The 27343-nt window shown below is 44.0% G+C and overlaps 1 protein-coding gene across 1 annotated transcript in view; it reads left to right on the top strand.

Annotated features, from left to right (window-relative positions):
- Window positions 1–6134: 6134 nt before the first annotated feature.
- sugct (succinyl-CoA:glutarate-CoA transferase) overlaps window positions 6135–27343 on the top strand; it is a 481778-nt gene continuing 460569 nt past the window's right edge. Inside the window, exon 1 of the mRNA XM_078216553.1 lies at window positions 6135–6268. Within this exon, the coding sequence (XP_078072679.1) occupies window positions 6202–6268 (67 nt within the window). The 5' untranslated portion in view covers window positions 6135–6201. The remainder of the gene's footprint in view (window positions 6269–27343) is intronic.

The following is a 27343-nucleotide window of genomic DNA, read 5'->3' on the forward strand; positions in this document are numbered from 1 at the left end:
AAGTTTAAGTCATTAGTATGTTTTAGGAAAAAACGTGTTCCTCGTACAGACCCCTGGGGAACATCAATGCATTCCTCCCTTCAGTGCGAAAAACCATTCACCACAATTCTGTTTCCTGTTACTCAACCAATTTTATATCCTTGCTGCCACTGTCCTTTTATTCCATGGGCTTCAACTTTGCTGGCAAGCCTATTATGTGACACTCGATCAGTGCATTTTGGAAGCTTGCCTTTAACAAAGGCATGTTGGATTTCCTTATTTAATCCATACTTGTCCAAGTCACTGTTGACTTTGTCAGCATCCACAGTATTTTGCTTTTGTATTTCTGTTAACTTTGTCTCAGATTATTGTTTTTGAATAAGGCTGTAACATTTGCAATTCCCTCGTCCTCTGATATTGTATCTAAGGGGGATTTGGCAGATAATGGGCAGTACCTCCAGAATTTCCACCCATACTTCTCTCAGCATCTCAAATGCCTCCCAACTGATCCTGGTGACTTAAAAACTTCTAATTCTAATACTTCCTCTTTTACAATTTTTAGCCCATTCAGTATCTCAATTGCCTCTGTTTTCATTATGATTTTGGTCGCATCTTCTTCCTGGGAAAAAGATGCAAGGTGCTCCTTTTGTAGCTCAGCCATCCATGCCCTCTGCATCCACGTTTAGATCCTTTTTTTTTGTCCCCAATAACCAGGACCAGTTCGGAGGCATTCTCCTTCCATCTTCTTGCAATTTTTATGTCCACACAAGATTTTTGGATTCCCTTTTATATTAGCTGGCAGTCTCTTCTCATACTCTCTCGTCAGCGAAAGCACCCCCCCCCCGCCCCTGCGGAAGCCTCAGCCGAACCCGTATCTGAGGTCACCATTGCAGGTGTCAGATCAGCCTTCTCGAAAGTCAACCCACGGAAAGCGACTGGCCTGGATGGGGTAAACACAGTAAGAAGTTTAACAACACCAGGTTAAAGTCCAACAGGTTTATTTGGTAGCAAAAGCCACACAAGCTTTCGGAGCCTTAAGCCCCTTCTTCAGGTGAGTGGGAATTCTGTTCACAGACGGGGCATATAAAGACACAGACTCAATTTACATGAATAATGGTTGGAATGCGAATACTTCCAGCTAATCAAGTCTTTAGGATACAAACAATGTGAGTGGAGAGAGCATCAAGAAAGGCTAAAGAGATGTGTATTGTCTCCAGACAGGACAGCCAGTGAGACTCTGCAGGTCCAGGCAAGCCGTGGGGATTACTGCGTAATCCCCATAGCTTGCCTGGACCTGCAGAGTCTCACTGGCTGTCCTGTCTGAAGACAATACACATCTCTTTAGCCTGTCTTGATGCTCTCTCCACTCACATTGTTTGTATCCTAAAGACTTGATTAGCTGGAAGTATTCGCATTCCAACCATTATTCGTGTAAATTGAGTTTGTGTCTTTATATGCCCTGTGTGTGAACAGAATTCCCACTCACCTGAAGAAGGGGCTTAAGGCTCCGAAAGCTTGTGTGGCTTTTGCTACCAAATAAACCTGTTGGACTTTAACCTGGTGTTGTTAAACTTCTTACTGTGTTTTCCCCAGTCCAACACCGGCATCTCCACATCCTGGATGGGGTACCCAGAAAAGCATTCAGATCCTGCGCTGATCAGCTGGTGGGGGTATTCATGACATCTTTAACATCTCTTTGCACCGATCAGAGGTCCCTATTTGCTTCAAGAAGACAACCATCATCCCTGTACCAAACAAAAGCCAGCAGCGTGCCTTAATGACTATCTGGTGGCTCTGACATCCAGCATTATGAAGTGCTTCGAAAGGTTAGTCATGTCACGAATCAATTCCGGCCTCGCAGGTTGCCTGGATCCACTTCAGTTCGCCTATTGCCGCAACAGGTCCACAGCAGATGCCATCTTCCTACCCTACACTCAACCCTGGAACACCTGGATACCAAATCATCTATGTCAGACTCCTAGTTATTGACTACAGCTCAGCTTTCAACACCATTATTCCTATAAAACTCATCTCCAAACTCTGTGGTCCGGAGCTCGGCTCCTACCTCTGCAACTGGATCCTAGACTTCCTAACCCACAGACCACAACCAGTAAGGATAGGCAACAACACCTCCTCCACGATCATCCTTTACACTGGTGCCCCACAAGACTGTGTTCTCAGCCCCTTACTATACTCCTTATACACCAATGACTGTGTGAACAAATTCCCCTCCAACTCAATTTTCAAGTTTGCTAATGACACTACCATGTTGGGTCGGATCTCAAACAATGGTGAGCTGGAGTACAAGGAAAGAGACAGAGAATCTGGTGGACTGGTGTGACGACAATAAACTCTCCCTCAAAGTCAACAAAATGAAAAAGATAATCATTGACTTCGGGAAGTGTAGTGGAGGACATGCCCCTGTCTACATCAACGGAGACGAAGTGGAAATGGTTGAGAGCTTCAAGTTCCATGTGCCCAGATCACCAACAACCTGTCCTGGTCCCTCCATGCCGACACTATAGTTAAGAAAGCCCACCAATGCCTCTACTTTCTCAGAAGGCTAAGGAAATTTGGCATGTCCACTATGATTCTCACCAACTTTTACAGATGCACCATAGAAAGCATTCTTTCTGGTCGTATCACGGCTTGGTATGGCTCCTGCTCTGTCCAAGACCGCAAGAAACTACAAAGGGTCATGAACGAAGCCCAATCCATCACTCAAACCAGCCGCCCATCCATTGACTCTGTCTATACTTCCTGCTACCTCGGAAAAGCAGCCAGCATGATCAAGGGCCCCACGCACCTCAGACATACTCTCTTCCACCACCTTCCGTCAGGAAAAAGATACAAAAGTCTGAGGTCATGTACCAACCGACTCAAGAACAAGTTCTTTCCTGCTGCCATCAGACTTTTGAATGGTCCTACCTCGTATTAAGTTTATCTTTCTCAACACCCTAGTTATGACTGTAACACTACATTCTGCACCCTCTCCTTTTCTTCTCTATATATGGTATGCTTTGTCTGTATAGCACGCAAGAAACAATACTTTTCTCTGTATACTAATACATATGACAATAAATCAAATCAAATCGCTGTCCTTATTTCCTGTATCCCACTGAACTCGCTATATTCTGGCTGGTTCTCGCTTATCTTATCAATCTGACATTCTTCTCTTTCTGGTTCTTCATGCTCTCTGGGTCAGATTTCCTGCCCCCCCTCCCCACCCCCCAGCCACTCGCAGTGTATTTTCTAGTGGTAGAGGCAGCCCACTATTGGCTGGTGCCAGGATCTTCTGGTTCTGCCAATGTTGACGGGGTTTTGCGTGCCCTGCGTCCTCCAATGTCGGGAACGCTCTGCGGAGGGCTGTCATCAACAGGATCGGAAGATTCCACTGATGGGAAGAGTCGGAAAATTTTGGCCTCTGTATTTTTCATCCTCCAGGAAGTTCTGTCTTTGGCTGCACTACCTTTCCCCCTTGTGGTTCCACCTCCCGCAGTCACAAACTCTTCTCTGTACCATTCACATTCTTTCTACAGTCTCTCTCATTCTGTCAGAGACTTTCTCCTATCCCCGGTACATCATCTCCAATCTCTTTGTCTACTGTACTTCTCTCTCATCACATCTCTCTCCCTCGTCCATTGCTTTCCTCCATTCTTCTTGTTCCCCTTCCTTACTCCGAACCTTGCCCATTCTCCCTTCCTAGTCTCTAACCCATGTTTACCGCACCAATAATCTTTCTCCCTCCCTCCAACCTCTCTGAACTGCTCTCAATCTCTCTCCAATCACTATCCTTCCTTAAATCTCTCACAAGCTCCCAGTCTCATTCCCTCAACAATTTCGACCCATTTCCCCAGAATCTCTTTCCCTCTCACCAATCCCTCTCTATCCTCTTGCCCTTTATATATCTTTCCCCTCCCAATTTCTATCTTCCTCCCCAAACTCTGCCTTACTCCCCCTCAATCTCTACCTCACTGCCCCAAATGGTCTCCTCCCTCCACTATATCTCTCCTATAATTTCGCTCTCATTTATCCCACTCTGCCTCTACCTCCCTCCCTCCCTCTCCAGATCAAGTTCTTATTGAATGTGGAGCAGGCTCGAATGGCCTATTCTTGTTCCTTTTTCTTATGTTGTTCTGATGCCTCTCTCTGTCCTCAATCTATATCCTTCCTTCCCTACTGTAGTATCTTGCAACGATGGGCAGCCACCAAGCAGATTAACGAATGAACAGTTTATTAAAGTAAGTAACTACATACAGAGAGTGATATGAAGGCTACCATATTCCTCAACTCTGGGTCCTAACTGGCAAGAAAAACTCACATTCAGCTCCAGAATTCACACGCTCTGGCCCAATTGGCCAAACGGGTCACATGGCCCTCTGAGCTTGCTCCTTAAAGGTGCACATTCTCACACCTATCCAATCTCTTCCTCACCCCATCTCCACCAATTTCACTCTCCCTCACATGCCCAGATCTCTTCCTCCCTAGAACCACAAGGGCAACAGATGTGTGGGAACACTCTGCCTGCGAGTTTCCCAGAAAGTAACGCACCATTCTGCTTGGAAATACATTTCCATTCCTTCATCATCACTGGGTCAAACTGCTGGAACTCCCTTCCTAACAGCATAGGCTGCAATTGTTCAAGACAAGAAATGCTGTCCACATCCCATGAATGAACTTACCCCAATGTCTCCATCACTGCCCCAATCACCCTCTTCCACCATTTCACTCTACATCGCCATTCACTCATTCCTGCTCTTTCTCCAATCAATCACGCTCGCTCTCCCCAATATCCCTCCCTCACAATCTCTCCCCTTTACTCATTCCCCCTTCTCTCCCCTCCACCTTCTCCCTTTGCCCCTCCGCTTCTTATGTTCCTCCTTTCTCTACCTCCCCTTATCTTTTTCACCTCTCATTCTGTCTTCTCGCCTTCCCACTCCTCTATCTCTTCCTCCCCTACCCCCTTCTCTGCTCCCTCTTTGTCATCCCTTCCCTTGCCCCCTTCTGTCCTCTTCCGCTGCTCTCCTTTTCCTCCAATTCCCCTCCTCTTCACCGTCCATACCCCTCCCTTTGCCCCTTCTCTCCCTTTCACCCTCTTCTCCCAATCCCCTTACCCCGCCCATTCCCTTCCTACCCGCCTTCCCTCTCTACCTCCCCTTCTCCCTCTATATTACACACCACTCATTCTATCATAAGACCATAAGACCATAAGACATAGGAGCGGAAGTAAGGCCATTCGGCCCATCGAGTCCACTCCACCATTCAATCATGGTTGATTTCAACTCCATTTACCCGCTCTCTCCCCATAGCCCTTAATTCCTCGAGAAATCAAGAATTTATCAATTTCTGTCTTGAAGACGCTCAACGTCTCGGCCTCCACAGCCCTCTGTGGCAATGAATTCCACAGACCCACCACTCTCTGTCCTTTTCACTCCTCTTGCTCTCCCCTCTTATTTTCCTTCTTCCAAGCTTACTCTCTCCCTCCACTTGCCCCTACTCCCATCTCCCCTAACCCCACCTCTCTCCACTCCCTCATCCCCTCCTCTCTTCCTCCTCCCCTCCTTCTCCCTACCCTTTTTCACCCCACTCTTTCTCTCCTCATCCCTTTTCCTCCACTCATCCCCCTTGCTCCCTAACCCTTTCCTCCCTAACCCCTTCCTCCCTAACCCCTTCCTCTCCTGCCCCACTATCCCTCCCCTCTCACCTCCCTTCCTCTACCCTCCCGTTTTTATGCGGCCTCATGTCTCACCCTTCCCCTCAACTTCTTCAATATCCAATCCCCTCAAAACGCCCTCCACCCTTCCACCAATACCCGTCTCCCCTCCAACAACCCCACAATTAACCTTTCCCTCCACCAATCCCCTCCCCCTCAACCAGCCCCCTTCCATCAATCATCCATTCTCCCCTTTACATCAACCTCCTCCTCGCTCCATCAGCCCTCCCACCTCTATTATGCCTCCATCAATCCTCCCAAACCATCCCCTCTCCTCCACCAATCCTCTCCTCCATCAACCTCACCTCCCTTAACCCATCCATCAATCACCACTCCCTCAAACCCCATTGCAACCCAGCCTCAATCACCTCCTCCCTCAACACTGCCCTCCCTCCACTTCATTGATCCCCTCCCTCTCTGTCAGCCCCACCTCCCGGGTCAATTTTCCCTGCTGCACCGTTCCGCTTGTCCCGGGACCAGGAATTTTGTGACTCATTTCCGGATCCAAAATGCTGCGTCTGGCGGCGGTTGGAAGCTGCCGGAAGCTGAGCGGAACCGTGAGCGCGAGCGGGACAGGTAGGGGCCGCGGAGAGAGCAGCGAGCCCAACGGTAACCCCCAACTAAACCCCAGGCCAACGGCCCGGAGACCGACAACCCCCCCCCCCCCCCCCCCAGTATGAGGGTGTCATCCGCCCGCCCGCCCCCCCACCCAGTATGAGGGTGTCATCCGCCCGCCCGCCCGCCCGCCCCCCCACCCAGTATGAGGGTGTCATCCGCCCGCCCGCCCCCCCACCCAGTATGAGGGTGTCATCCGCCCGCCCGCCCCCCCACCCAGTATGAGGGTGTCATCCGCCCGCCCGCCCCCCCACCCAGTATGAGGGTGTCATCCGCCCGCCCGCCCCCCCACCCAGTATGAGGGTGTCATCCGCCTGCCCCCCACCCAGTGTGAAGGTGTCATCCGCCCTCTTTCCCCCCACCCCAGTGTGAGGGTGTCATCCGCCCGCCCCCCCACCCAGTGTGAGGGTCTCATCCGCCGTCTTCCCCCCCCACCCCAGTGTGAGGGTGTCACCTGCCCTCGCCCAGTGTGAGGGTGTCACCTGCCCTCGCCCAGTGTGAGGGTGTCACCTGCCCTCGCCCAGTGTGAGGGTGTCACCTGCCCTCGCCCAGTGTGAGGGTGTCACCTGCCCTCGCCCAGTGTGAGGGTGTCACCTGCCCTCGCCCAGTGTGAGGGTGTCACCTGCCCTCGCCCAGTGTGAGGGTGTCACCTGCCCTCGCCCCGTGTGAGGGTGTCACCTGCCCTCGCCCCGTGTGAGGGTGTCACCTGCCCTCGCCCAGTGTGAGGGTGTCACCTGCCCCCCCCGCCCAATGTGAGGGTGTCACCTGCCCCCCCCGCCCAATGTGAGGGTGTCACCTGCCCCCCCCTGCCCAATGTGAGGGTATCATCCGCACCCCTCCCTCACCCAGTGTGAGGATATAACCCGCCCCACCTCACCCCCCTCGCCCAGTGTGAGGGTGTCATTTCCCCCCTCCCAGGCTGCCAGCAGGAGATGAAACATGATAGTTCAGAAATATGTGGAATATGGCTTGGAAAGTGTAGGTAAGCTAGGATGGTTTTCAAGTGCAAGTGTCTAAGTGCGTTATGCATGGTTAATAACGTTAATTGCAGGCACAAATTTCCTGAGCAGGTGATGATATAAACTGTAATTTGGAGATGAGCAAAGGGAAGGTTGGAACTTAATATTTCTGACCATTGACAATGTAGGAAAGATAGAGAGGATAAAAAGAAGAATGGCAGGGACGGGTGATAAAACTGATTGGAGAATTAAGGCAAACTATGGCAGCATAATGTATACTATCGGGCACCAATTAGCAGGAAGGAGAGAGAGGAGGAAATTTGCAGGCAAATTGCAGAAAGATCCAAAAATTAGAGTAGTGATAATGGGGGGCTTCAATTTGACTTGTGAGCAAGTTAGAGCTCATGGCATGTAATGGACAGTTGCAACTTGGATATAAAATTAGCTAAGTGATAGGAAATAGAGTAGTGGTTAATGGTTGCTTTCCGGACTGGAGGAAGGATTATAATGGAGTTCCTCAGTGGTTGGTTTTGGAATCCCTGATGTATATGAATGATCCAGATCTTGGTGTCGAGGGCAGAATTTCAAAGTTTACAGATGATACAAAACTTGGACTTGAACTTGGAACCATGAGGAGGATGGTGTAGATTTTCAAAAGGACTTAAGTTGGTGGAATGAGTGGATAAGTAGCAAATGAAATTTAATGCAGAGAAGTGTGAAGTGATTCATTTTGGTAGGAAAAATGTAGAGACATAATATAAAGTGAAGGGTACAATTCTAAAGGGGGTGCAGGAGCAGAGGGACCTGAGTGCCTATGTACTTACATCACTGAAGGTTGCAGGGCAGGTTGAAAGACTGGTTAATAAAGCAAACACCATCCTGGGCTTTATAATTAGGATGTGGAGATGCCGGCGTTGGACTGGGGTAAACACAGTAAGAAGTTTAACAACACCAGGTTAAAGTCCAACAGGTTTATTTGGTAGCAAATGCCACTAGCTTTCGGAGCGCTGCCCCTTCGTCAGGTGGAGTGGAGTCTCCACTCCACCTGACGAAGGGGCAGCGCTCCGAAAGCTAGTGGCATTTGCTACCAAATAAACTTGTTGGACTTTAATCTGGTGTTGTTAAACTTCTTACTTTATAATTAGGGACATAGAGTACAAAAACAAAAAAGTTACGTTGAGTCTGTATAAAACATTGGCTCAGCCATAACTGCAGTATTATGTCGACTTCTGTACATCGCTCTTTAGGAAGGATGTGGAGACATTAGATAGGGTGCAGGAAAGATTCATGAGATTAATTCCAGGGATGAAGAACTCCAGTTAGGTTGGAGAAACTTGGACTGGAAGTGTTCTACTTGGAGAAGTGAAGGTATGTATGAGAGGAAATTTGAGTTTTTCAAGATAATGAGGGGTCTGGACAGAGTAGATAGGGAGAAGCTTCCCATTAGTGGAGGGATCGAGAATCAGAATGGCACAAATTTAAGGTCATTGGCAAAAGAACCAATAGTGACATAAGGGAAAGGTTTTTCATGCAGTGAGTGGTTAGGATTTGGAATGCACTGCCTGCCTGTGGAGGAGGCAGGCTCAATTGGGGCTTTCAGAAGGGAATTGGATCATTTCCTGAAAAGTAAAAAATTGCAGAGCAATCGGGGAGCAGCAATAGGTGATTGGCCTCCTTCTGTGCTGTAACCATTCTGTAATTTGATGAATTAGCCTAATATAGATTTAGGTGGCGGGGTGCGGGGGAAGTGGTGGAGGAGAAACAGGGATAAGAGCAAAGAGGGTGAGGAATTCCTGAAATGTGTACAAGAGAACTTTATGGTTCTGTGTATTTCCAGCCCAATGAGGAAGGAAGCAAAACTGGATCAGAATTTCTAAGGGGTGCAGTGGGACAAGTGGACCACGCTCAGGTGCATTTTGCCACAGTGATCACAAGGTTTAGGGTAGTTATGATAAAGGATTTTGAACAATCAAATTTGAAAATATTTAACTGTAGGAAAACTAGTTTCAGTGAGTTAATAGGGGATCTAGCCCAAGTGGATTGGGATCAAAAATTGGCGGGTAAAGCAGTAAATAAGCAATGGAAGGCTTTCATCAAGGGGATTGTTTGTGTTCAGATTAGATATGTTCACTCAAAGGGATGTCAGGAAACAGCAATAGTTTTAAATAATCTGTAATTTTGGATATTATAAATAAGGAATAGATTTAAGTGAGTTTAATGTTCTATTTCTATGTAAGAAAGGACTAAAACTTTAATTAGATTCATATAAAACAAAGGTGCTTGCATGTATGAGGGGGTTTGGTTTAATTTCAAACTGTCTGGATTGTGATTCGAGAGTTTATGACATGAAAGTAAACAGAGCTTAAATAAAAACAGGTTGTTGCTTAGCAACCAGGGGCCATTTTAACTTAGAATTTTTGAGTTTAGTCTTTTAAGCTGGACCCAAGTCAGTTAGAACTAAGAAACTGGAGAGAAAACTCTCTCTCTCACTCCCAGAAGCAGAGAGAGAAAAATGGAGAAGTGGGAAGAAAGTATGTCCCAGAAGTTGAAGAGCAGGTAGTTCTAAAAACCAGGGAATGAAAAGAGAAGTCCCAGGAAGACTGCAGTCAAAAGGACAAAAACACTGGAATTTGAGCAAGATACTGTTCCCTGAAGTTAAAGAAAGAGGCAGAGAGAGGAATACTGAAAGGAGAGATTGCAATCCTGGAAATGGATCTGTGTCAAATCATCTGTTGAGAAAGCGTTGTTTGGGAGAAGATTCAGAAACGTGTTTTGTCAAGAGTGGAATTTGGAAACACTCGTATGGAAATCAGAGTTCCAGTGAAACTGGCTCACAGAACATCTGGGAGTATTTGAGGGACAATCCATAGGAGTTGTATTGGGTGGCATCTGCAGCTTGGTTTCAGAGTGGCGTGTCTCTGATCACAGTTGACCCATTGGTTTACAAGGACATGTACTTACTGAGAATAACATAGTATAAGATACTTTTAGGGATGGTGGGGGGGGGTGGGGGTGGGGGTGGGTGGGGGGTGGGGTGGGGTGGGGGGTGGGGTGGGGTGGGGTGGGGGGGGGTGGGGTGGGGTGGGGGGTGGGGTGGGGGGGGGTGGGGTGGGGGGGGGTGGGGTGGGGGGGGGTGGGGTGGGGGGGGGGGGGGGGGGGTGGGGGGGCGGGGGGAGCCTGGGTAAGATGCCGAGTCGATGCAGACATGATGAGCCAAATGGCCTCCTCCTGCACTGTAGGAACTCTATAATTCTCATATTCCATAACTTGTGTTATCCTTAAAAAAATGGGGACATTTGTGAGATATCGGTGGGGTGAAGTATTGCATTAGTCAATCTTTTCATGTTTAATAAATGTTTTATTCCATTGCAAAAGGCTAATTGGTAGTCCTGTGACTCTGTTCATCCTTCCTAAAAAAACGTAAAAGTTATAGTTTATTGAGCCAGGGTTCCATTCTGGGATGATCTTGTCCAGTAGTAACATGAGCTGCGTTTATAACAGGAGAAAGGAATGGGACCCAAAGCTAGAGCTAGAAATGATTAGAATCATGGGGGGATCTTTGAGACAAAATTGTTTCATGGTTTTAAAAAAAGGTTGCTAATTGAAAGGCATCACAGATTTTTAAAATTCCTTTTGTGGGATGGGATGTCCCATCACTGGCAAGGCATTTATTGTCCACTCCTAATTGCCCTTGAGAAGATGATAGTGAGCCACCTTCTTGATCCACTCCATCCGGTGCAGGTTCACCTAATTCCGTTGGGAAGGGCGTTCCAGTATTTTGATCCTGCGACTGAAGAAATGGCGATGTAGTTCTAAGTCAGGATGGTGTCGGGCCTGGAGGGGAACTTGCAGTTAGTGTTGTACTCATGTCTACTGTATTCTTTCTAGGTGATAGAGGTCATGTGTTTCAAAGGTGCTGTTGAATGAGGCTTAGCAAATTACTGCAGTGCATTTTGTATATAGTACCATTGTGCTTTGGTAGTGGAGGAAGTTTAAGTGAGTGGCAATCAAACGGGCTGTTTTATCCTGGATGGTGTTGAGCTTCCTGTTTTTTTGGAGCTGCACTCATTCAGGCAAGTGGAAAGTATTCCATTACACTCCTGACTTGTGCTTTGTTGATGGTGAACAGGCTTTTCTGAGGGGGTGAATTACCCACCGCAGAATTCATAGCCTTTGACCTGCTTTTTTAACCACAATATTTACATGGCTAATTCAGTTCGGTTTATGGTCAGTGATAACCCCAGAAAGTTGATGGTGGGGGGATTCAGCGATGGTAATGCCATTGAATGTCAGGGGGAATGAATAGTTGGATTCTGGCTTGCTGGAGATGGGCATTGCCTGGCACTTGGTATGAATGTTACTCCTTCATCACAGAACTCAATAAAGTTAGTCAGGGGAAATTTGTCTTTAACAAAGGGCAGTTGGGAATAACTGCTCTTGACATGATGGCAAAATTTGATGGAGTGTGGTATCAAGCAGCCCTGGCAAAATTGCAGTCAATGGTAAGCAGGAGAAAAGCTCCCCATTAGTTGAAGTTATACCTAGCAAAAAGGAAGATGGTTGTAGTTATTTGAGACCAATCATCTCAGTCCCAGGATATTGCCACAGGAGTTCCTCAGGGTAGTGTCCAAGGCTCAGCTGCTTCATCAATAACCTTCCCTCTGCCATAAGGTCAGAAGTGAAAAGATGTTTGCTGATGATTGCACAATATTCAGCACCATCACGACTCCTCAGATACTGAAACAGTCCATGTCCAAATGCAGCAAGATCTGGACATTATCCAGGTTTGGGTTGAAAAATGGTAAGTTATGTGGTTGATATTATGTATATGGCCTTTTAAAAGGTGTACAATAGAGTATCATAATAGATTTTGTAAAGCAAAATAAAATTCCTTGGCTGTGTGGACACGAAATTGGCTAAAAAACAGAAAGCAGGGAGTAGTGGCAAATGGTTATTTTAGTGAACCTGGAAGAAAAAAAGATGGGGGTGTTCCTCTCATCATCATTATTAAGATGAATGCTCTTTTTGATAATTATTAATAACCTAGACTTAAATATACAGATCAAAATGTTGAAGTTTGCAGATGACATAAAACTTGGAAATGTGAACAAACTTCAGGAGGATGTAGAAATTGGTGAAATGGATACTCAAATAAGAGATAAAGTTTAATGCAGAGAACTTTGAGGTGTTATATTTTGGTGGAAAAAATAATGAGAGGCAAGGCAATATAATCCAAATGGTACAACTTTAAAGGAGGTTCAGGAACAAAAAGACCTAGGAGTGTACATGCACAAGCCTTTGAAGATGCCAGGCTCTTAAAAAAAGCATTATTGAATCTGGATATGTGGTTATATAAATAGCGTAAGAGTTTTAACAACACCAGGTTAAAGTCCAACAGGTTTATTTGGTAGCAAATGCCATTAGCTTTCGGAGTGCTGCTCCTTCGTCAGATGGAGTGGAAATCTGCTCTCAAACCGGGCACAGACACAAAATCAAGTTACAGAATACTGATTAGAATGCGAATCTCTACAGCCAACCAGGTCTTAAAGATACAGACAATGTGAGTGGAGGGAGCATTAAGCACAGGTTAAAGAGATGTGTATTGTCTCCAGACAGGACAGCCAGTGAGATTCTCACTGCTATATAAATAGCAGCATTACTGGAACCTTGCAAAAGCAGAGAAGTTATGATAAACCTCTATTAATCAGTTGCTAGGCCCAACTGAAGTATTAGATCCAAATCTAGGCACTGTACTTTAGGAAGGATGCCAAGGCCTTAGGCAGGATGTGGATATTTACGATAATGGTCAGTAAGTCGGGCACCATCTGTGGAGAGAAAGGAGAGATAAAGTTTCAGATCTGAAACCTATGTTCACACACCTGAAACATGAACTTTGTTTTTCTCTCTCCACAGATGCTGCCTAACCTGCCCGGCCTGTTGTGTATTTCAGCATTTTCTGTTTTTATTTCAGGTTTTCAGCATCTGCAGTATTTTGTTTTTATTTTTACAAGAATGATACCAGGGAAAAAGGCCTTAAGTTAATTGAGAGACTAGAGGTGATAAGGGGAGATGTGATAGAGATGTTTGAAAATAAGACAGTTTGTGATAAGAGTAAATAAGGAGAAACTTTGCAGTGGCAGAGAGACCATAATCAGAGGACACAGATAATTGGCAATGGAACTAGAGGTGATATAAAAAATTTCTTCATGTAGTAAGTTGTGATTTGGAATGAGATGTCTGAAAAGGTGGTGGAAGCAGATTGAATAATCTCTTTCTAAAGAGAATTGGATAAATGCTTGAAGGGGAAAAACTTTCAGGGAAGTGAAACACATTCTCGCTCATTTAGTAGGTTTGATCTCAGCCCAGCCTGGCTAGTGAAGACCAGAGTTCTAACTAATTCTGGGATGACATCCAGTGGGATGACGACCATTGTTGTGGTTCCCACTCTATTGCTTGTGTTGAGAGCCAAACATACACCATGGAAAGAGTATTCATATCACACTGTCGTTGGGCTGTGAACACTTCTGTTGTTTCACTTCTCCAAGGAAGAGTGCGAAGCTGCAAAAACAGACCAATTGCAAGTCAGGATTATATTCACTGGAGTTTAGAAGAATGAGAGGGGATCTCATAGAAACCTATAAAATTCTAACAGGACTATACATGGTAGATGCAGGGAGGATGTTCCTAATGGCAAGGAAGTCCAGAACCAGGAGTCACAGTCTAAGGATACAGGGTAAATCATTTAGGACTGAGATGAGGAGAAATTTCTGCACCTGAAGAATGGTGAGTCTGTGGAATTCTCTACCACAGAGAACAGTTCAGGCAAAATGTTGTATGTTTTCAAGAAGGAGTTAGATATAGTTCTTGGATCAAAAGATATGGGGGGAAAGGTGAAACAGGTTACCGAGTTGGATGATCAGCCATGATAATGAATGGCGGAGCAGGCTCGAAGGGCTGAATGGCCTTTTCCTGTTTCTATGTAAGACCTAGTATGGACTATTAACAGTCAGTAATTTCAAACACTAGTTAGACTGATTCACTGAACAGCCTTTTCAGATATTTATGGCACAGTTACATGCAAGTGTGTTTGAAGGTGGCAGCCAGATGTGACAACATGATCATGAAGCTCGTGATTTCAGAAGAAGGATAGTGAATGTTTCACTAATTCACATACAGGACAATAAAGTGTGGTGAGGACTGCCCAGAGATACAGTGGGGTGATTACTGAGAAGGGGAAGGCTCCTAGCTCTGTACAGTCTCTTGTGACATGGTTGACTTATCAGTTTAAAGATTGCAAACATAGCTTGTGTGTCGCTGTAATTTCCAGACTACGTCATTTCCTGCTACTGTAGTCTCTGACAACCTTGACACTCACTATCTAATGCTGAATGATTGTTAATACTCTGGAGTGAATAATTTATTTATCTCAAGTTAAGACCTTTCAACTTCATGAATAAGAAAAAGAGATGCGAGAACAGGGTGGATAAATGTGATCAGAACTATGTGTGGAATATAACATTTCTACTTATGGAGCCTTTTCATGTTGTCCATTAAATATCCCAAAGAATATGATTACATATGATACCAAGAATAAGACTTCATCTTGGTCATCTCTTTCAAGTATCAGAAAAGAATAACATAAATGATGCAGCCAACATGGCCTGGTTGGGCCGAATGGCTTGTTTCTGTGTTGTACCTTCTGTATATCTATGTATTTCTCTGGCCTGACTATTCTCATCACTCACAAAACAGGGTTTGAGTCAACTCTTGAAGTTTAGCTGCATGGGAAGAATAGTCTTGTTCTGAGCATGAGAATTCACCTTCCAAGATGGAACAGTTTTGAGATGATGCCATGGTGGACTTAACCAAATCCACAAATTCTGGAGTATATCGTGTTTGTCTAGAGCCTTTTGTTCATTGTGTATGTAGTTAGTGCAACTTGTGTTAACTTTGTGTCCTGTCCAAAAGACAGGAAGGAAATTTATATGTATGTCAACCTGACTACTTTATAAAATAATTAGTATTTTTAAAAAATGGACATAGTCTTTGTCCTGACACATCTGATAAGTCTTCACCCATACCAGAGAAACGCCAGAAACCAGCTGGCACCTTGTTACCTTTAAAGAGAAGCTAATCACCCCTGTGACTACAGAAAGTCAAACTGCAAAGAAATACACCAACATCCTTTACATTACTAAGACAGAACTCTGATGGTATGTCTGCAAGGACAAAAGGGACCCTGGCTCTGCTATTAGGTACCTCAATGTTCCAATCCTGAAAAAATATATCCTTTGTCCAAAACGTAGAAGCAGAAGTGGGAAGTATGTCGCATGACCTTCCTCAAGTTGCTAGAACCTGTAGTATTGCTGTGTAGAACTGAACCCAGACAATCCACCATTTTACCACCAAATCAATAACAACAGAAAGAACTCAGTTCTGGTACATTGCCTAGTCCATCTATGTCGTGAACTACTGGAAACTCCTGTATTGGCACTTGTACGACAAATTCATCTCCATGTGCTTTCTTCCATCATGGAAGTACTCACTTCCGAAAGACGATCACTCTGAAATAGTTTTAGCCTGCAAGCTTCTGAAGGAATACACCATTGGATTTTTGATTCTGCACTCGCATGAAACCACAACTCTTGTTTTTGTATTATTGTCCTGTACCCTTTTCTTTCCCTTATCCATCTTTTATTGTGTGAATGCAAAAGGGGGTGATGTTGCAAAACCCATTCCTGTGTTGTGTGTGTTAAATAAACCTGTCAGGGGGATCTTATCTTGAGATTGCTGTGGGGTTATTAATAGAGGCTTGGATCATTTCAAACGGAAGGGTTGGGGAAAATACACCACCACTTATAAAGGAGGAAATCAAAAATCAAGCCCAGCTTTCTGTTCGCAGTGGGTAGTGAGAGGAGAAATCAGGGCTGTTTATTGTTTAAATTAATTTCCTCCTGTCCATGACACTTTCCTCAGTGGTAGCACTTTTTCTTCTGCAGTTGTAGGTTGTGGGTCCAAGTCCAACTCTAGAGTCTTGAGCAAATTATGTTGGCACTGTTGGAGGTGCTGTCTTTTTTAAATGAGGTGTTAAATTTAGGCTCTATTTCCCCATGGGTGGTTGTAAAGAAGAGGAGTAATCCATAGAATCTCTACAGGACAGAAGGAGGTCATTTGGCCTGTTGAGTCTGGACCGACCACAATCCCACCCAGGCCCTATTCCCATAAACCTTATTTACCCTGCTAATCCCCCTGACAGGTTCAATTTAGCATGGCCAATCAACCTAACTCGCACATCTTTGGACTGTGGGAGGAAACCGGAGCACCCAGAGGAAACCCACACAGACACGGGGAGAAAGTGCAAACTCCACACAGTGACCTGAGGCCGGAATTAAACCTGGGCCCCTGGCGATGTAGGCAGCAGTGCCTAGCTCTGAGCCACCATACTGCCCCAGGAGAATAGGGGAGTTCTCTCCCTGGTTTCCTGGCCAATATTGATCCTTCACTTAATATATTTAGAAAGCTGATTATCTGGTCATATTTCATTGCTCGTGGGACTTTGCTGTGGTCAAATTAATTGCTACGTTTTCCTACATTACCAAAGCAATAGTACTTTTTTTTAAAAAAAGGTACTTAATTGGCTTGATGCGCTTTAGGATGACCTGAAGCCATGAAACTACTTTATAAGCACAAGTTCCCAAAATTTGGTTTTCTATATATGCAGTCAGTGGGCTCAAATCAGTTCCTGCCACTTATTTTGTGTCTCACCTGATATGGAATCTGCAAGCCTTTATCCAGCTTCCAGAGTGTCATTTCCAAACAGATATCTTGGCATAGGCTTCAGAGAGGATTTTAACATCCTTTGAGAGACTAAGTATATAGTTTGTCTGGCATCTTCAGGGAATATCATCTCTAGAAGAGTTTGTCTAACTTTCCAGATGAATTGCTCCCATCAGAAACCAGTGAAACATGGCGTACTTGGCTGAGTCTCATTTGCCTCAGCATTGTTGTCAGCTGCTGCAAGGACTTTGTGCAGAAGTGGAGATGCAGTCAAATCAATTTTGTTGACTGTGACTGTGCAGAGGCATCCCAAACACTAGAACATCTTAGAATGCCCAGAGATTTGCAGCCCTGTCTTCAACTCTTATAGAGTGCCTGTGTGGAACAGTGGCAAGGGCAAGTATAGCAACATGAAGATGATTTATGCAATGGCTAAGAAATTTACTACTCTTCGTAACAGTTGTTGAAACGTTTTAAATAAATAGAAGAAGCACTTACCTCATATACATGCAGATTATCAGAGAAATGTTACATTTCTATACAGTCATTGTGCAGCTCCGGCAGATGGAGCATTGAGGTTATGGGCTGTGATTTCAATGTGGGTGTTGAACAGGATATTTTGACTTGCTTTTCGTGGTATTAAAGAGGTCTAAATAAAAGCTTTTTTGTGTTTATTTGGGGGGGTTTTGATCTAAGTTTAATGTTTGCCCTTTCAGAGAAAATTTGTATGAAGATTAACTATAACAGTGATACCTAATCTAGTGATTGTCAAATACATAAGAACATAAGAAATAGGAGCAGGAGTAGGCCATCTAGCCCCTCGAGCCTGCCCTGCCATTCAATAAGATCATGGCTGATCTGAAGTGGATCAGTTCCACTTACCCGCCTGATCCCTATAACCCCTAATTCCCTTAGTCATGTGAACAAGTGTTCCAACTGTTAGGAAATAGTTTTAAGTAATTTATATTTATAGTTGTGCGCGTTGGGCATAAGGTATAAGTTTTATGTTTTAGTTTCATTTTTAAAAATTGTCTGTGGATTTGTTTAGATGCCTGCATTTAATGAGGTTTTTACAACTCTAAAAGAAACACCGGGTGTAAGAAACTGGGCTGTTGCTTAGCAACTGGGGCTTACTGAAATAGCCAAAGCAGTTGGTTTAGTTAAGAGCAGGTTGGTGTAGTCGGAAGCACGGTTCCACAGACACTTGTCAGTACGGGCAGGTCAATGCAAGGGACAGAAAGCAAGTCCCAAACTAAAGAACCCCAGAAGCCAGGGAATGGGACAGTACAAAATTCCAAGAAGTCGAGGAACAAGGAGAGTGATCAAAAACAAGACCTGTTTACTGAAGTGTGGAGCAGAGAGAGATTCTAAAAAGACCTTCAGGAAGCAGATGTAAAACAAAGTGGACTTGCAAAAAACCAGAGATCCAAGGTTACCCAAAGGTTGGTGACATCTTAATAGTCTGTGAAGCAGTGTTGTTCTGCTGACATGGCTGGGTATCAGAGATCGTGTGGAAGGCGACGCTTGAATGCACGTGGCTTTCCAGGGCAGAGGAATACCAGAAGGAGAGGTTTAAACCGTGGAAGTGGAGCCTTGGTGAAGATACCCGAGAGAGAGTGTTGTTTGGGAAGAGTTCAAGTTATGTTCTTCAAAAGCAGAGATTGGAAATTTTTGTGTGAAAGACAGAGTTCTTGTGTGACCAGTTGGCTCACAGTGTGAAAACTGCCTGGGGGAATTGAGAAGTCCACAGAAGTTGCTTGGATGTCATTGCCACTTGGTTTTAGAGGGTTTTGGCTATTGATTTACATGGACTGTATACTTTGAACATTAGCGTATTAAATAGACTTTGTAACTTGTGTTATCCTTACATATCTGTATGTATCTGTAAAGAAATAGTTGGGGTGAAGGAATAGTGTATTATGGTTAATCTTGTTTAATAAGTGTTTTATTATTTTAAAAGTTCATCAGCTGACTCCTGTGACTCTGTTCAGTAGCTGCCTTCCACATATCTAAACAAAAAATAAAAGATGAATCTATCAAGCTGGGTTCCACTCTGGGATCTAACATCAGAAGTGACATCAGCCGGCATCATAACACAACACTACTCTGGTCTCTAGATACCAATTTGCAGGTGTATTTTCTTTTGCGCTCAGCACGAGGCTGGGCTGTTGAGGCTGTGATGTTATTTTATAATTTAAGATCAGCACCGAAAAAATGGAGGGAGATGTCAGGAGAAAAGTTTTTTTTCAAACGTTGGGTTGTTTGAATATGAAATTTTCTCTTAAAAATAATGGGGGAAGCAGAATACATAAACAAAGGAAGTGGGTAAAATGTAAGAGCATGGGGAGATGGAGAGATACTAGAATTTACATGGATTACCCCTTTGAGAGTGCTAATGCAGGTAAGATGCTTTAAATGTCCCTTTGTTGTAAAACTCTATGAGGTGAATTTGCATCTTTGCCAACATGTAAATGGATTGGCTGCCTGCTTCACGCCCAGTCTAATATTCCTTGGCCAATGGTAAAAGTGTATATTCAACCTTAGTCTTAAGAGCAGAGTGTCTCCTCTCCAACTCAGACAATATATGGCCCAAGTGGCTGTATAGTGACTTATAGGAAAAACAAGACAACTGATTTTCACTCCGTCATCATGGATTTTCAAGATACAGTGTAGAATCTTACATCAGCTGAGATTCATTGCTGGCTGTTGATGCAGTCAGAGCAATCTTGTAGGATGCTCGAACAGGCTATTCATGTCCTACTGCAATTTTCCTCTCTCCCATACTATGCAAGCATGACAGTGGGGGGAAAACAAACTACAAGAGAAAGAAGGGAAAATAAGTCTGCAGCCCATTCATCATCTTTATTTGGCTCTCTGCCACCCATTTCACCTGGCTCTGATATGACATCTCCTGGCTGTGGCTCATTGCTTTCATTCTGGCGCCCTGGAAAACCACTTCCTGAAGGTTTGAGACATTTCTGAAACACTCAGACATCTTACTGATTGCAGTAGACTAAAGTCAGACTCTATGTAAACATTTTTATAAAACATAAACTACTGAGGGTTAAAGTCAGTTCAGTCTCTTGTGAACAAAGGAACATATTAAATTAAATTGGCGGTACTTGTGAGATATAATTAATGGTCTTTTCCTTTCTATTTTTGTTAGTTGTCAGCATTTAAATATAGTTTTTTTCCCTCCAGTATGTATTAGTGATAGTGTCAGCCTTGGTCATGGATAGAAACCTTGCCTGAATCACAAGGTTGTGGGTTCAAGACCTGCTGTCATTCTAAATTTTCACGGGCACTTTTTGTGCAACACTGAAGCAGTGCCATTTTTTGAATGCGATGTTAAAAAGCTGCCCCCTCAGGTGTATATAAAAGATCTCATTCCACCATTCAATGAAGAATAGAGATTGTATCTCAAGTCCTTCACTGGATGTGAGGTGCTTTGCAGATACTACAGTTGTGAAAGGTATTATATAAATTCATTTTCATTCTTTTAAGCCTTTGAATCAGAATTGTGGCTTCAACTACACTGTAGTGCATAATTTGGTCTTCAGTGCTTTGCTGAGGTAGTGTTGCATCATTGGAGATGCAGTTGCTTAAGATGCTAAATTGGAACTTTGTTTATCTGATCAACTGAAGCTAAAATACCAGGGCGCAATTCACAGAAGTGCAGGGAATTCTCCCCGTATCCTGGTTAATATTCTACCGTTAATTGTTGCAGTTCATCTTGCTTTTTGTTGGATCTTGCAGTGTTCAAACTGGCTGCTTCATTCTTACAAAACAGCAGTGACTTCACCCAAGATATAACTCATTAATGAATAAATACTTCAGCATGCTCTAAGGATGTGAACAATATCAACTTGTGTTTATATAGTGTCTTTAATGTGGAAAACATTCCAAAGTGCTTTGTGCGAGGATAATCTGATAAAAGTTACCACGGAATGAAACATTCAGATAGGTGACTTAAAAGCTTGGTCAAAGAGAGGGGTTTAACGGAGTGTCCTACAGGAGAGAGGGGTGGAGGGGCAGAAGTTTAGGGAGGGAATTCCACTAAAGTCCTGATGACTGAAGGCACAACTGCCAATGGTGGGACGAAAGGACTAGGCCATACACAAAACACCAGTGTGGGAAGTATTCAGAATTCTTAAGAGTGTTGTAGAGCTGGAAAAAACTCCAAAGGAAGACCATAAGACATAGGAGCAGAATTAGGCCACTAGGCCCATCGAGTCTGCTCCGCCATTCAATCATGGTTGCTATTTTTCTCATCCCCATTCTCCTGCCTTTTCCCCAAAACCCCTGATCCCCTTATTAATCAAGAACCTATCTATCTTTGTCTTAAAAACACTCGATGTCCTGGCCTCCACAGCCTTCTGCAGCAAAGAGTTCCAGAGATTCATCACCCTCTGGCTGAAGAAATTCCTCCTCATCTCTGTTTTAAAGGATCGTCCCTTTAGCCTGATGTTGTGCCCACTGGTTCTAGTTTTTCCTACGAGTGGAAACATCCTCTCCAGGGAGGTTTGGAGCCACGGAGGTAGTTGAACATGAAATGAGAATTTTAAAATCAAGGTATTGATAGACTGGGATCCAGATTAGATCATTGAACAGTGGTGGGTGAATGGGGCTTTGTGTATGTTAGGATAGGGTAGCAGAGTTTTGGATTAGCTCCGGTTTATAAAGTTTGTTTATTAGTTACAAGTAAGGCTTACATTAATACTGCAATGAAGTTACTGTGAAATTCCCCTAGTCGCCACAGTCTGGTGGGGCCTGTTTGGGTCAATGCACCTAACCAGCACATCTTTCAGACTGGGAGGAACTGGAGCACCTGGAGAAAACCCACGCAGACACAGGGAGAACGTGCAAATTCCACACACTGACCCAAGCTGGGAATCGAACCTGGGTCCCTGGCACAGTGAAGCAGCAGTGCTAACCACTGTGCTACCGTGCCGCTCCATGGTGGGTGAAAGATGGGAGGAAGGCCAGTAGAACTTCAGAACAGTTAAATCTACTGATTAAAGTGTGGAAGAGGGTTTCCAGCAGCAATTAAGCTGATGGAGGGGTGCAGACAGATAATGCCATGGAGGTGGAAATGCATGCTCTTTATGGTGCAGAGAATATGGAGTTGAAACTCAGTTTTGATTTGAATAGGATTGAATTGCAAAGAGTTGTGAAGAGCCCAATACAAATGCACGTCCTTTCATTGTTTATCACTCTTCCTGATTTTAATTTTGTATTTTTAATTCAGGTTTACTGGATAGACTGTTCTCCATGTTTACTCTGTCTGACTTCAAAACTTTTGTTTTAAAGGATCGTCTCTTTAGCCTGAGGTTGTGCCCTCTGGTTCTAGTTTTTCCTACTAGTGGAAACATTCTCTCCAGGGAGGTTTGAAGCCACGGAGGGAGTTGAATATGAAATAGTACTGTTGAGATAGCAGTGTTTGGTGTTTCTGGACAGTCATCAAAGTTTCTGGAAAGGCTAGATGGGCTATCATCCAGTTGTGACTTCCCTGTCATAATTGGAAAGTTTGATGCTTCCCCAGGAGAGCAATTGGTTCAATCCCTGTTCCAATGTTCACTTTTTGCTAAGTTGTTAGTGTTTGTGTTCCAAAGCTCTGTCCAACATATTTCTCTCTCTCTCTTCTCATTTCAATCCACATTCGAGACCACAAAGCTGTCTGCAGAAATGGACTCAATAATCAAGGACCATTTTTTTTGCCTGCCCTGTCTTCAGTTCACTGAGATAAAGAAGGAATTGCATATAGGTAGTCTTTTCCACAACCAAAGCACTTTTGAAGTGTCGTCACTACTGTAAATGTGGCCTATGCCTCCTAGTTTGTATGTTTGTAAAGAATTATAAAACCAAGGACCATGGTATTGCCATCAATCTGTCACTGTCTGTCGGGGATAGCCCCAAAGTTATTACAAACCCAGGTGAGGAGGGATGATTGGCTTCATGTCTTTATTCAACCTATCCTCTATTGTTACAACAAAGGTTTAATCTAACAAAGTTCCCTTTCCCTTGGATACCTTTTCCAAACCCAATAGTTATGTTTAAAAAGGAGCCAATTTAACCCGGCTTTCTTGAGTTTAGATAGTGTAAGTTTATCAACTGCTAAAAAAGGAAGGAGAAAAAGTAAAACACCTGTCTACATTCACAGGATTAGAAGTAAGAATTGAGTCCACCAGTAAGTGATTATAATTAAAAGGTTATATGGAACAACTTACTGGAGGAGGAGGCTCCACAAATACCCCTGTTCTCAAATGATGGAGGAGCCCAGCACATCAGTGCAAAAGATAAGACCGAAGCATTCGCAGCTATCTTCAACCAGAAGTGCCAAGTGGATGATCCGTCTCGACCTCATCCAGTGATGCCCAGCATCTCAGATGCCAGTCTCCAGCCAATTCAGTTCACTCAATGTGATATCAAGAAATGGTTGGAAGCACTGGATACTGCAAAGGCTATGGGCCCTGATAACATTCCAGCAATAGTACTGAAGACTTGTGTTCCAGAACTACTGCTCTCCTAGCCAAGCTCTTCCAGTATGGTTACAACACTGGCATCTACCCGACAATGTGGAAAATTGCCCAGGTATGTCCTGTACACACAAAGCAGGACAAACCCAACCCAGCCAATTATTGCCCCTTCAGTCTACTCTTGATCATCATTAAAGTGATGGAAGGGGTCACCAACAGTGCTATCAAGCAGCACCAGCTCAGTGATGCCCAATTTGGGTTTCGCCAGGGTTACTCAGCTCCTGACCTAATTACAGCCTTGGTTCAAACATGGATGAAAGAACTGAATTCCAGAGATGAGGTGACAGCCCTTGACATCAAGGCCATATTTGACCAAGTGTGGCATCAAGGAGCCCTAGCAAAACTAGAATCAATGGGTATCAGGGGCAAACTCTCTGCTGGTTGGAGTCATACCTGGTACATAGGAAGATGGTTGTGGAGGGTCAATCATCTCAGATCCAGGACATCTCTGCAGAAGACCCTCAGGGTAGTGCGCTAGGCCCAACCACCTTCAGCTGCTTCATCAATAATCTTCTCTCCGTCATAAGGTCAGAAGTGGGGATGTTCGCCAATGTTCAGCACCATTCGCGACTCCTCAGATACTGAAGCAGTCCATGTTCAAATGCAACAAGATCTGGATAATATCCAGGCTGACAAGTGGCAAATAACATTCATGCCACACAAATGCCAGGCAATGACCATCACCAATAAGAGACACTCTAATCACTGCCCTGTGACATTCAATGACCATCACTGAATCCCCCACTGTCAACATCCTTGGGGTTACCATTGACCAGAAACTCAAATGGACTTGCCACATAAATACAGTGGCTACCAGAGCAGGTCAGAGGCTAGGACTTCTGCGGTGAGCCACCACCTGATTCCCCAAAGCCTATCTACCATCTACAAGGCACAAGTCAGGAGTGTGATGGAATACTCCACTTGCCTAGGTGCAGCTCCAACAACACTCAAGAAGCTTGACACCATCCAGAACAAAGCAGCCTGCTTGATTGGCACCACATTTACAAATATCCACTCCCTCCACCACTGACGTCAGCAGCAGTATGTACTATCTTGAAGATGTACTCATACCTCAAATTCACCAAAGATCCTTAGACAGCATCTTCCAAACCTACGACCACTTCCATCTAGAAGGACAAGGGCAGCAGATACATGGGAAGAGCACCACTTGCAAGTTCCCCTCCAAGCCACTCGCCGCCCTGACTTGGGCGCTGTTCTTTCGCAGTCGCTGGGTCAAAATCCTGGAATTCGCTCCCTAACGGCATTGTGGGTCAACCCACAGCACGTGGGCTGCAGCGATTCAAGAAGGTGGTTCACCACCACCTTCTCAATGGCAACTAGGGTGGGCAGTAAATACTGGCCAGATGACGACATGAAACAAGCTCATAAAAATCAAGAGATTTTATATAAATCTTGAGTTTCTATTTTTTCAAAAATAAATCAGTATAGATTGACAGTTGATTTATAAATTTCATAAGCTACACAAAGTAGTTAAGGCACAGAAGGATGCCATTTAGCCCGTCAAACCACCCCAGCTCTCTGAAAGAGCAGCTGACCTAGTCGCACACCCTAGCCTTTGCCCATGTTCCTGCAAGTGTTTTTCTTTCAAGTACTTTTTTGCATGCCCTGATTGGATTTTCCTCCAACAGCCATTTAGGAATTGCATTCTAGATCATAACCACTTGCTGACTTAAAATAAAGATTTTCCTCATGTCCTCTTGGTTCTTTTGCCAATCACCTTAAATCTTTCTTCTTTGATTCTTGACCTTTGAATGAAGGGGACAGTTCTTTGCTAATGCTTTAACCCCTCATGATTTTGAACACCTTTAAAAATCTCTTCTCATCAACCTCTGCTCTCAGGAGAACACTACCAGCTTCTCCATCTGTGAATGAAACTGAAGTTCCTCATCCCTGGAATCAAGCTGATGAATCTTTTCTGCACCTACTCTAAGGCTTTCACATTGTTTCTAAAGCATGGTGCTCAATTCTCCACTGCAATTGAACCAGTGTTTTATAAATGTTTATCATAACCTTTTTTGCTTTTGTACTCTGTCTCTATATATGAAGCCCAGGAATTCATCTTTAACCACTGTTTCAACCTGCCCAGCCACCTTCAGCGACTTGTGCACATATACTATCCTGGGTGTCTCTGTTCCTGTATTCCTTTTAGAATTGTACCCTTATTTTACATTGCCCCTCCTACCAAAATATATCACTTCACAGTTCCTTGCACTACATTTAATTTTCTACGTGTCTGCCCATTCCCCCAATGTGTATATATGCCCTCTTGAAACCTAACAACATCCCCTCATTGTTCACTACATTTTCATAGTAGTGGATTATTCATATGAACATACAAACATACGAATTAGGAGCAGGAGTAGGCCACTCAGCCTCTTAAGCCTGTTCTACCATTCAATAACATGGCTGATCTGACTGTAACTACCTATCCCCATCACCTTTCACCCCCTTGTTAATCAAAAATCTATCTTACTCTGCATTAAAAACATTCAATGATTCTGTTTCCACTGCTTTTTGAGGAAGAGAGTTCCAAAAAACTCTTGACCCACTGAGAAAAGATTTCTACTCACCTCTGTCTTAAATGATCGACCCCTTATTTTTAAACAGTGGCCTGTAGTTCTAGATTCTTCGAGAAGGGAAAACATCCTCTCCACATCCATTCTGTTAACACCCCTCTTAAAGATTTCAATCAGGTTACCTATTACTCTTCTAAACTCCAGTGGATGCAAACCTAACCTCTCCAACCTTATATATCAACCCACCCATTCCTATTAGTAATCTACAAAACCTTCTCTGAACTACTTTAATGCATTTACATCTTTCATTAAATAAGGAGATAAATACTATACGCAATACTTGAGATGTGGTGTCACCAATGCTCTGTACAACTGAAACATAATCTCCCTACCTTTGTAATCAATTGTCTTCACAATAAATGAGAACATTCTATTAGCGTCCCTAATTAGCCGCTGTACTTGTATACTAGCTTTTTGTGATTCATGCATTAGGACATCCAGATCCCTCTGCACCTCAGAGCTCTGCAATCTCTCATTGTTTAGATAATTAACTCTCTTATTCTTCCTGCCAAAATGGACAATATCACATTATACTCAATTTGCAAGATGTTTTGCCCACTCACTTAATCTACTTATGCTCTCTTCTATCCTCCTTGCGTCCTCTTCACAATTTATTTTCCTACCTATTTGTGTCATCAGCAAATTTAGTAACTATACCTTCAGTCCCTTCATCCAATGGATTGTATAATTGTAAAATGGTTGAGGTGCCAGCACTAATCCCTGTGACACACCACTCATTATATCCTGCCAACCAGAAAAAGACCTAGAGCTGTTTACAAAAACTATATTACAGCATCTAAAATGCTTTACAAAAGACTTTTAAAAAGTCTACCTATTATTTGGATATGATCATAGCCCTCCAATTTGTTTCACTTCCCTGCACTTTCCCTAGTTGTGTGGGAGCTAGTTCATTTTTCCCCAATCACTGTCATAACATATGCTTTATACACAACATTGAGAGATCTTGGAGAAGGACCAGTGTTCACAGTGTGATTGAACAGGCTAGGAACCCAGAAAGAATACGTGAGGATGTAGAAACTGGTTGTTGGTGAGTTTAGATATTTAGTCAGTATGTCAGAGGAAGGAGACAATGGGGGAGGGGAGAGGAGACTTTGATGGTCAAATAATCTTTTTGCTTGTGATATGCTACTGAAGTTAAAACTAAAG

The sequence above is a fragment of the Mustelus asterias genome, chromosome 7, assembly GCF_964213995.1.
Source record: "Mustelus asterias chromosome 7, sMusAst1.hap1.1, whole genome shotgun sequence".
Lineage (NCBI taxonomy): Eukaryota > Metazoa > Chordata > Chondrichthyes > Carcharhiniformes > Triakidae > Mustelus > Mustelus asterias.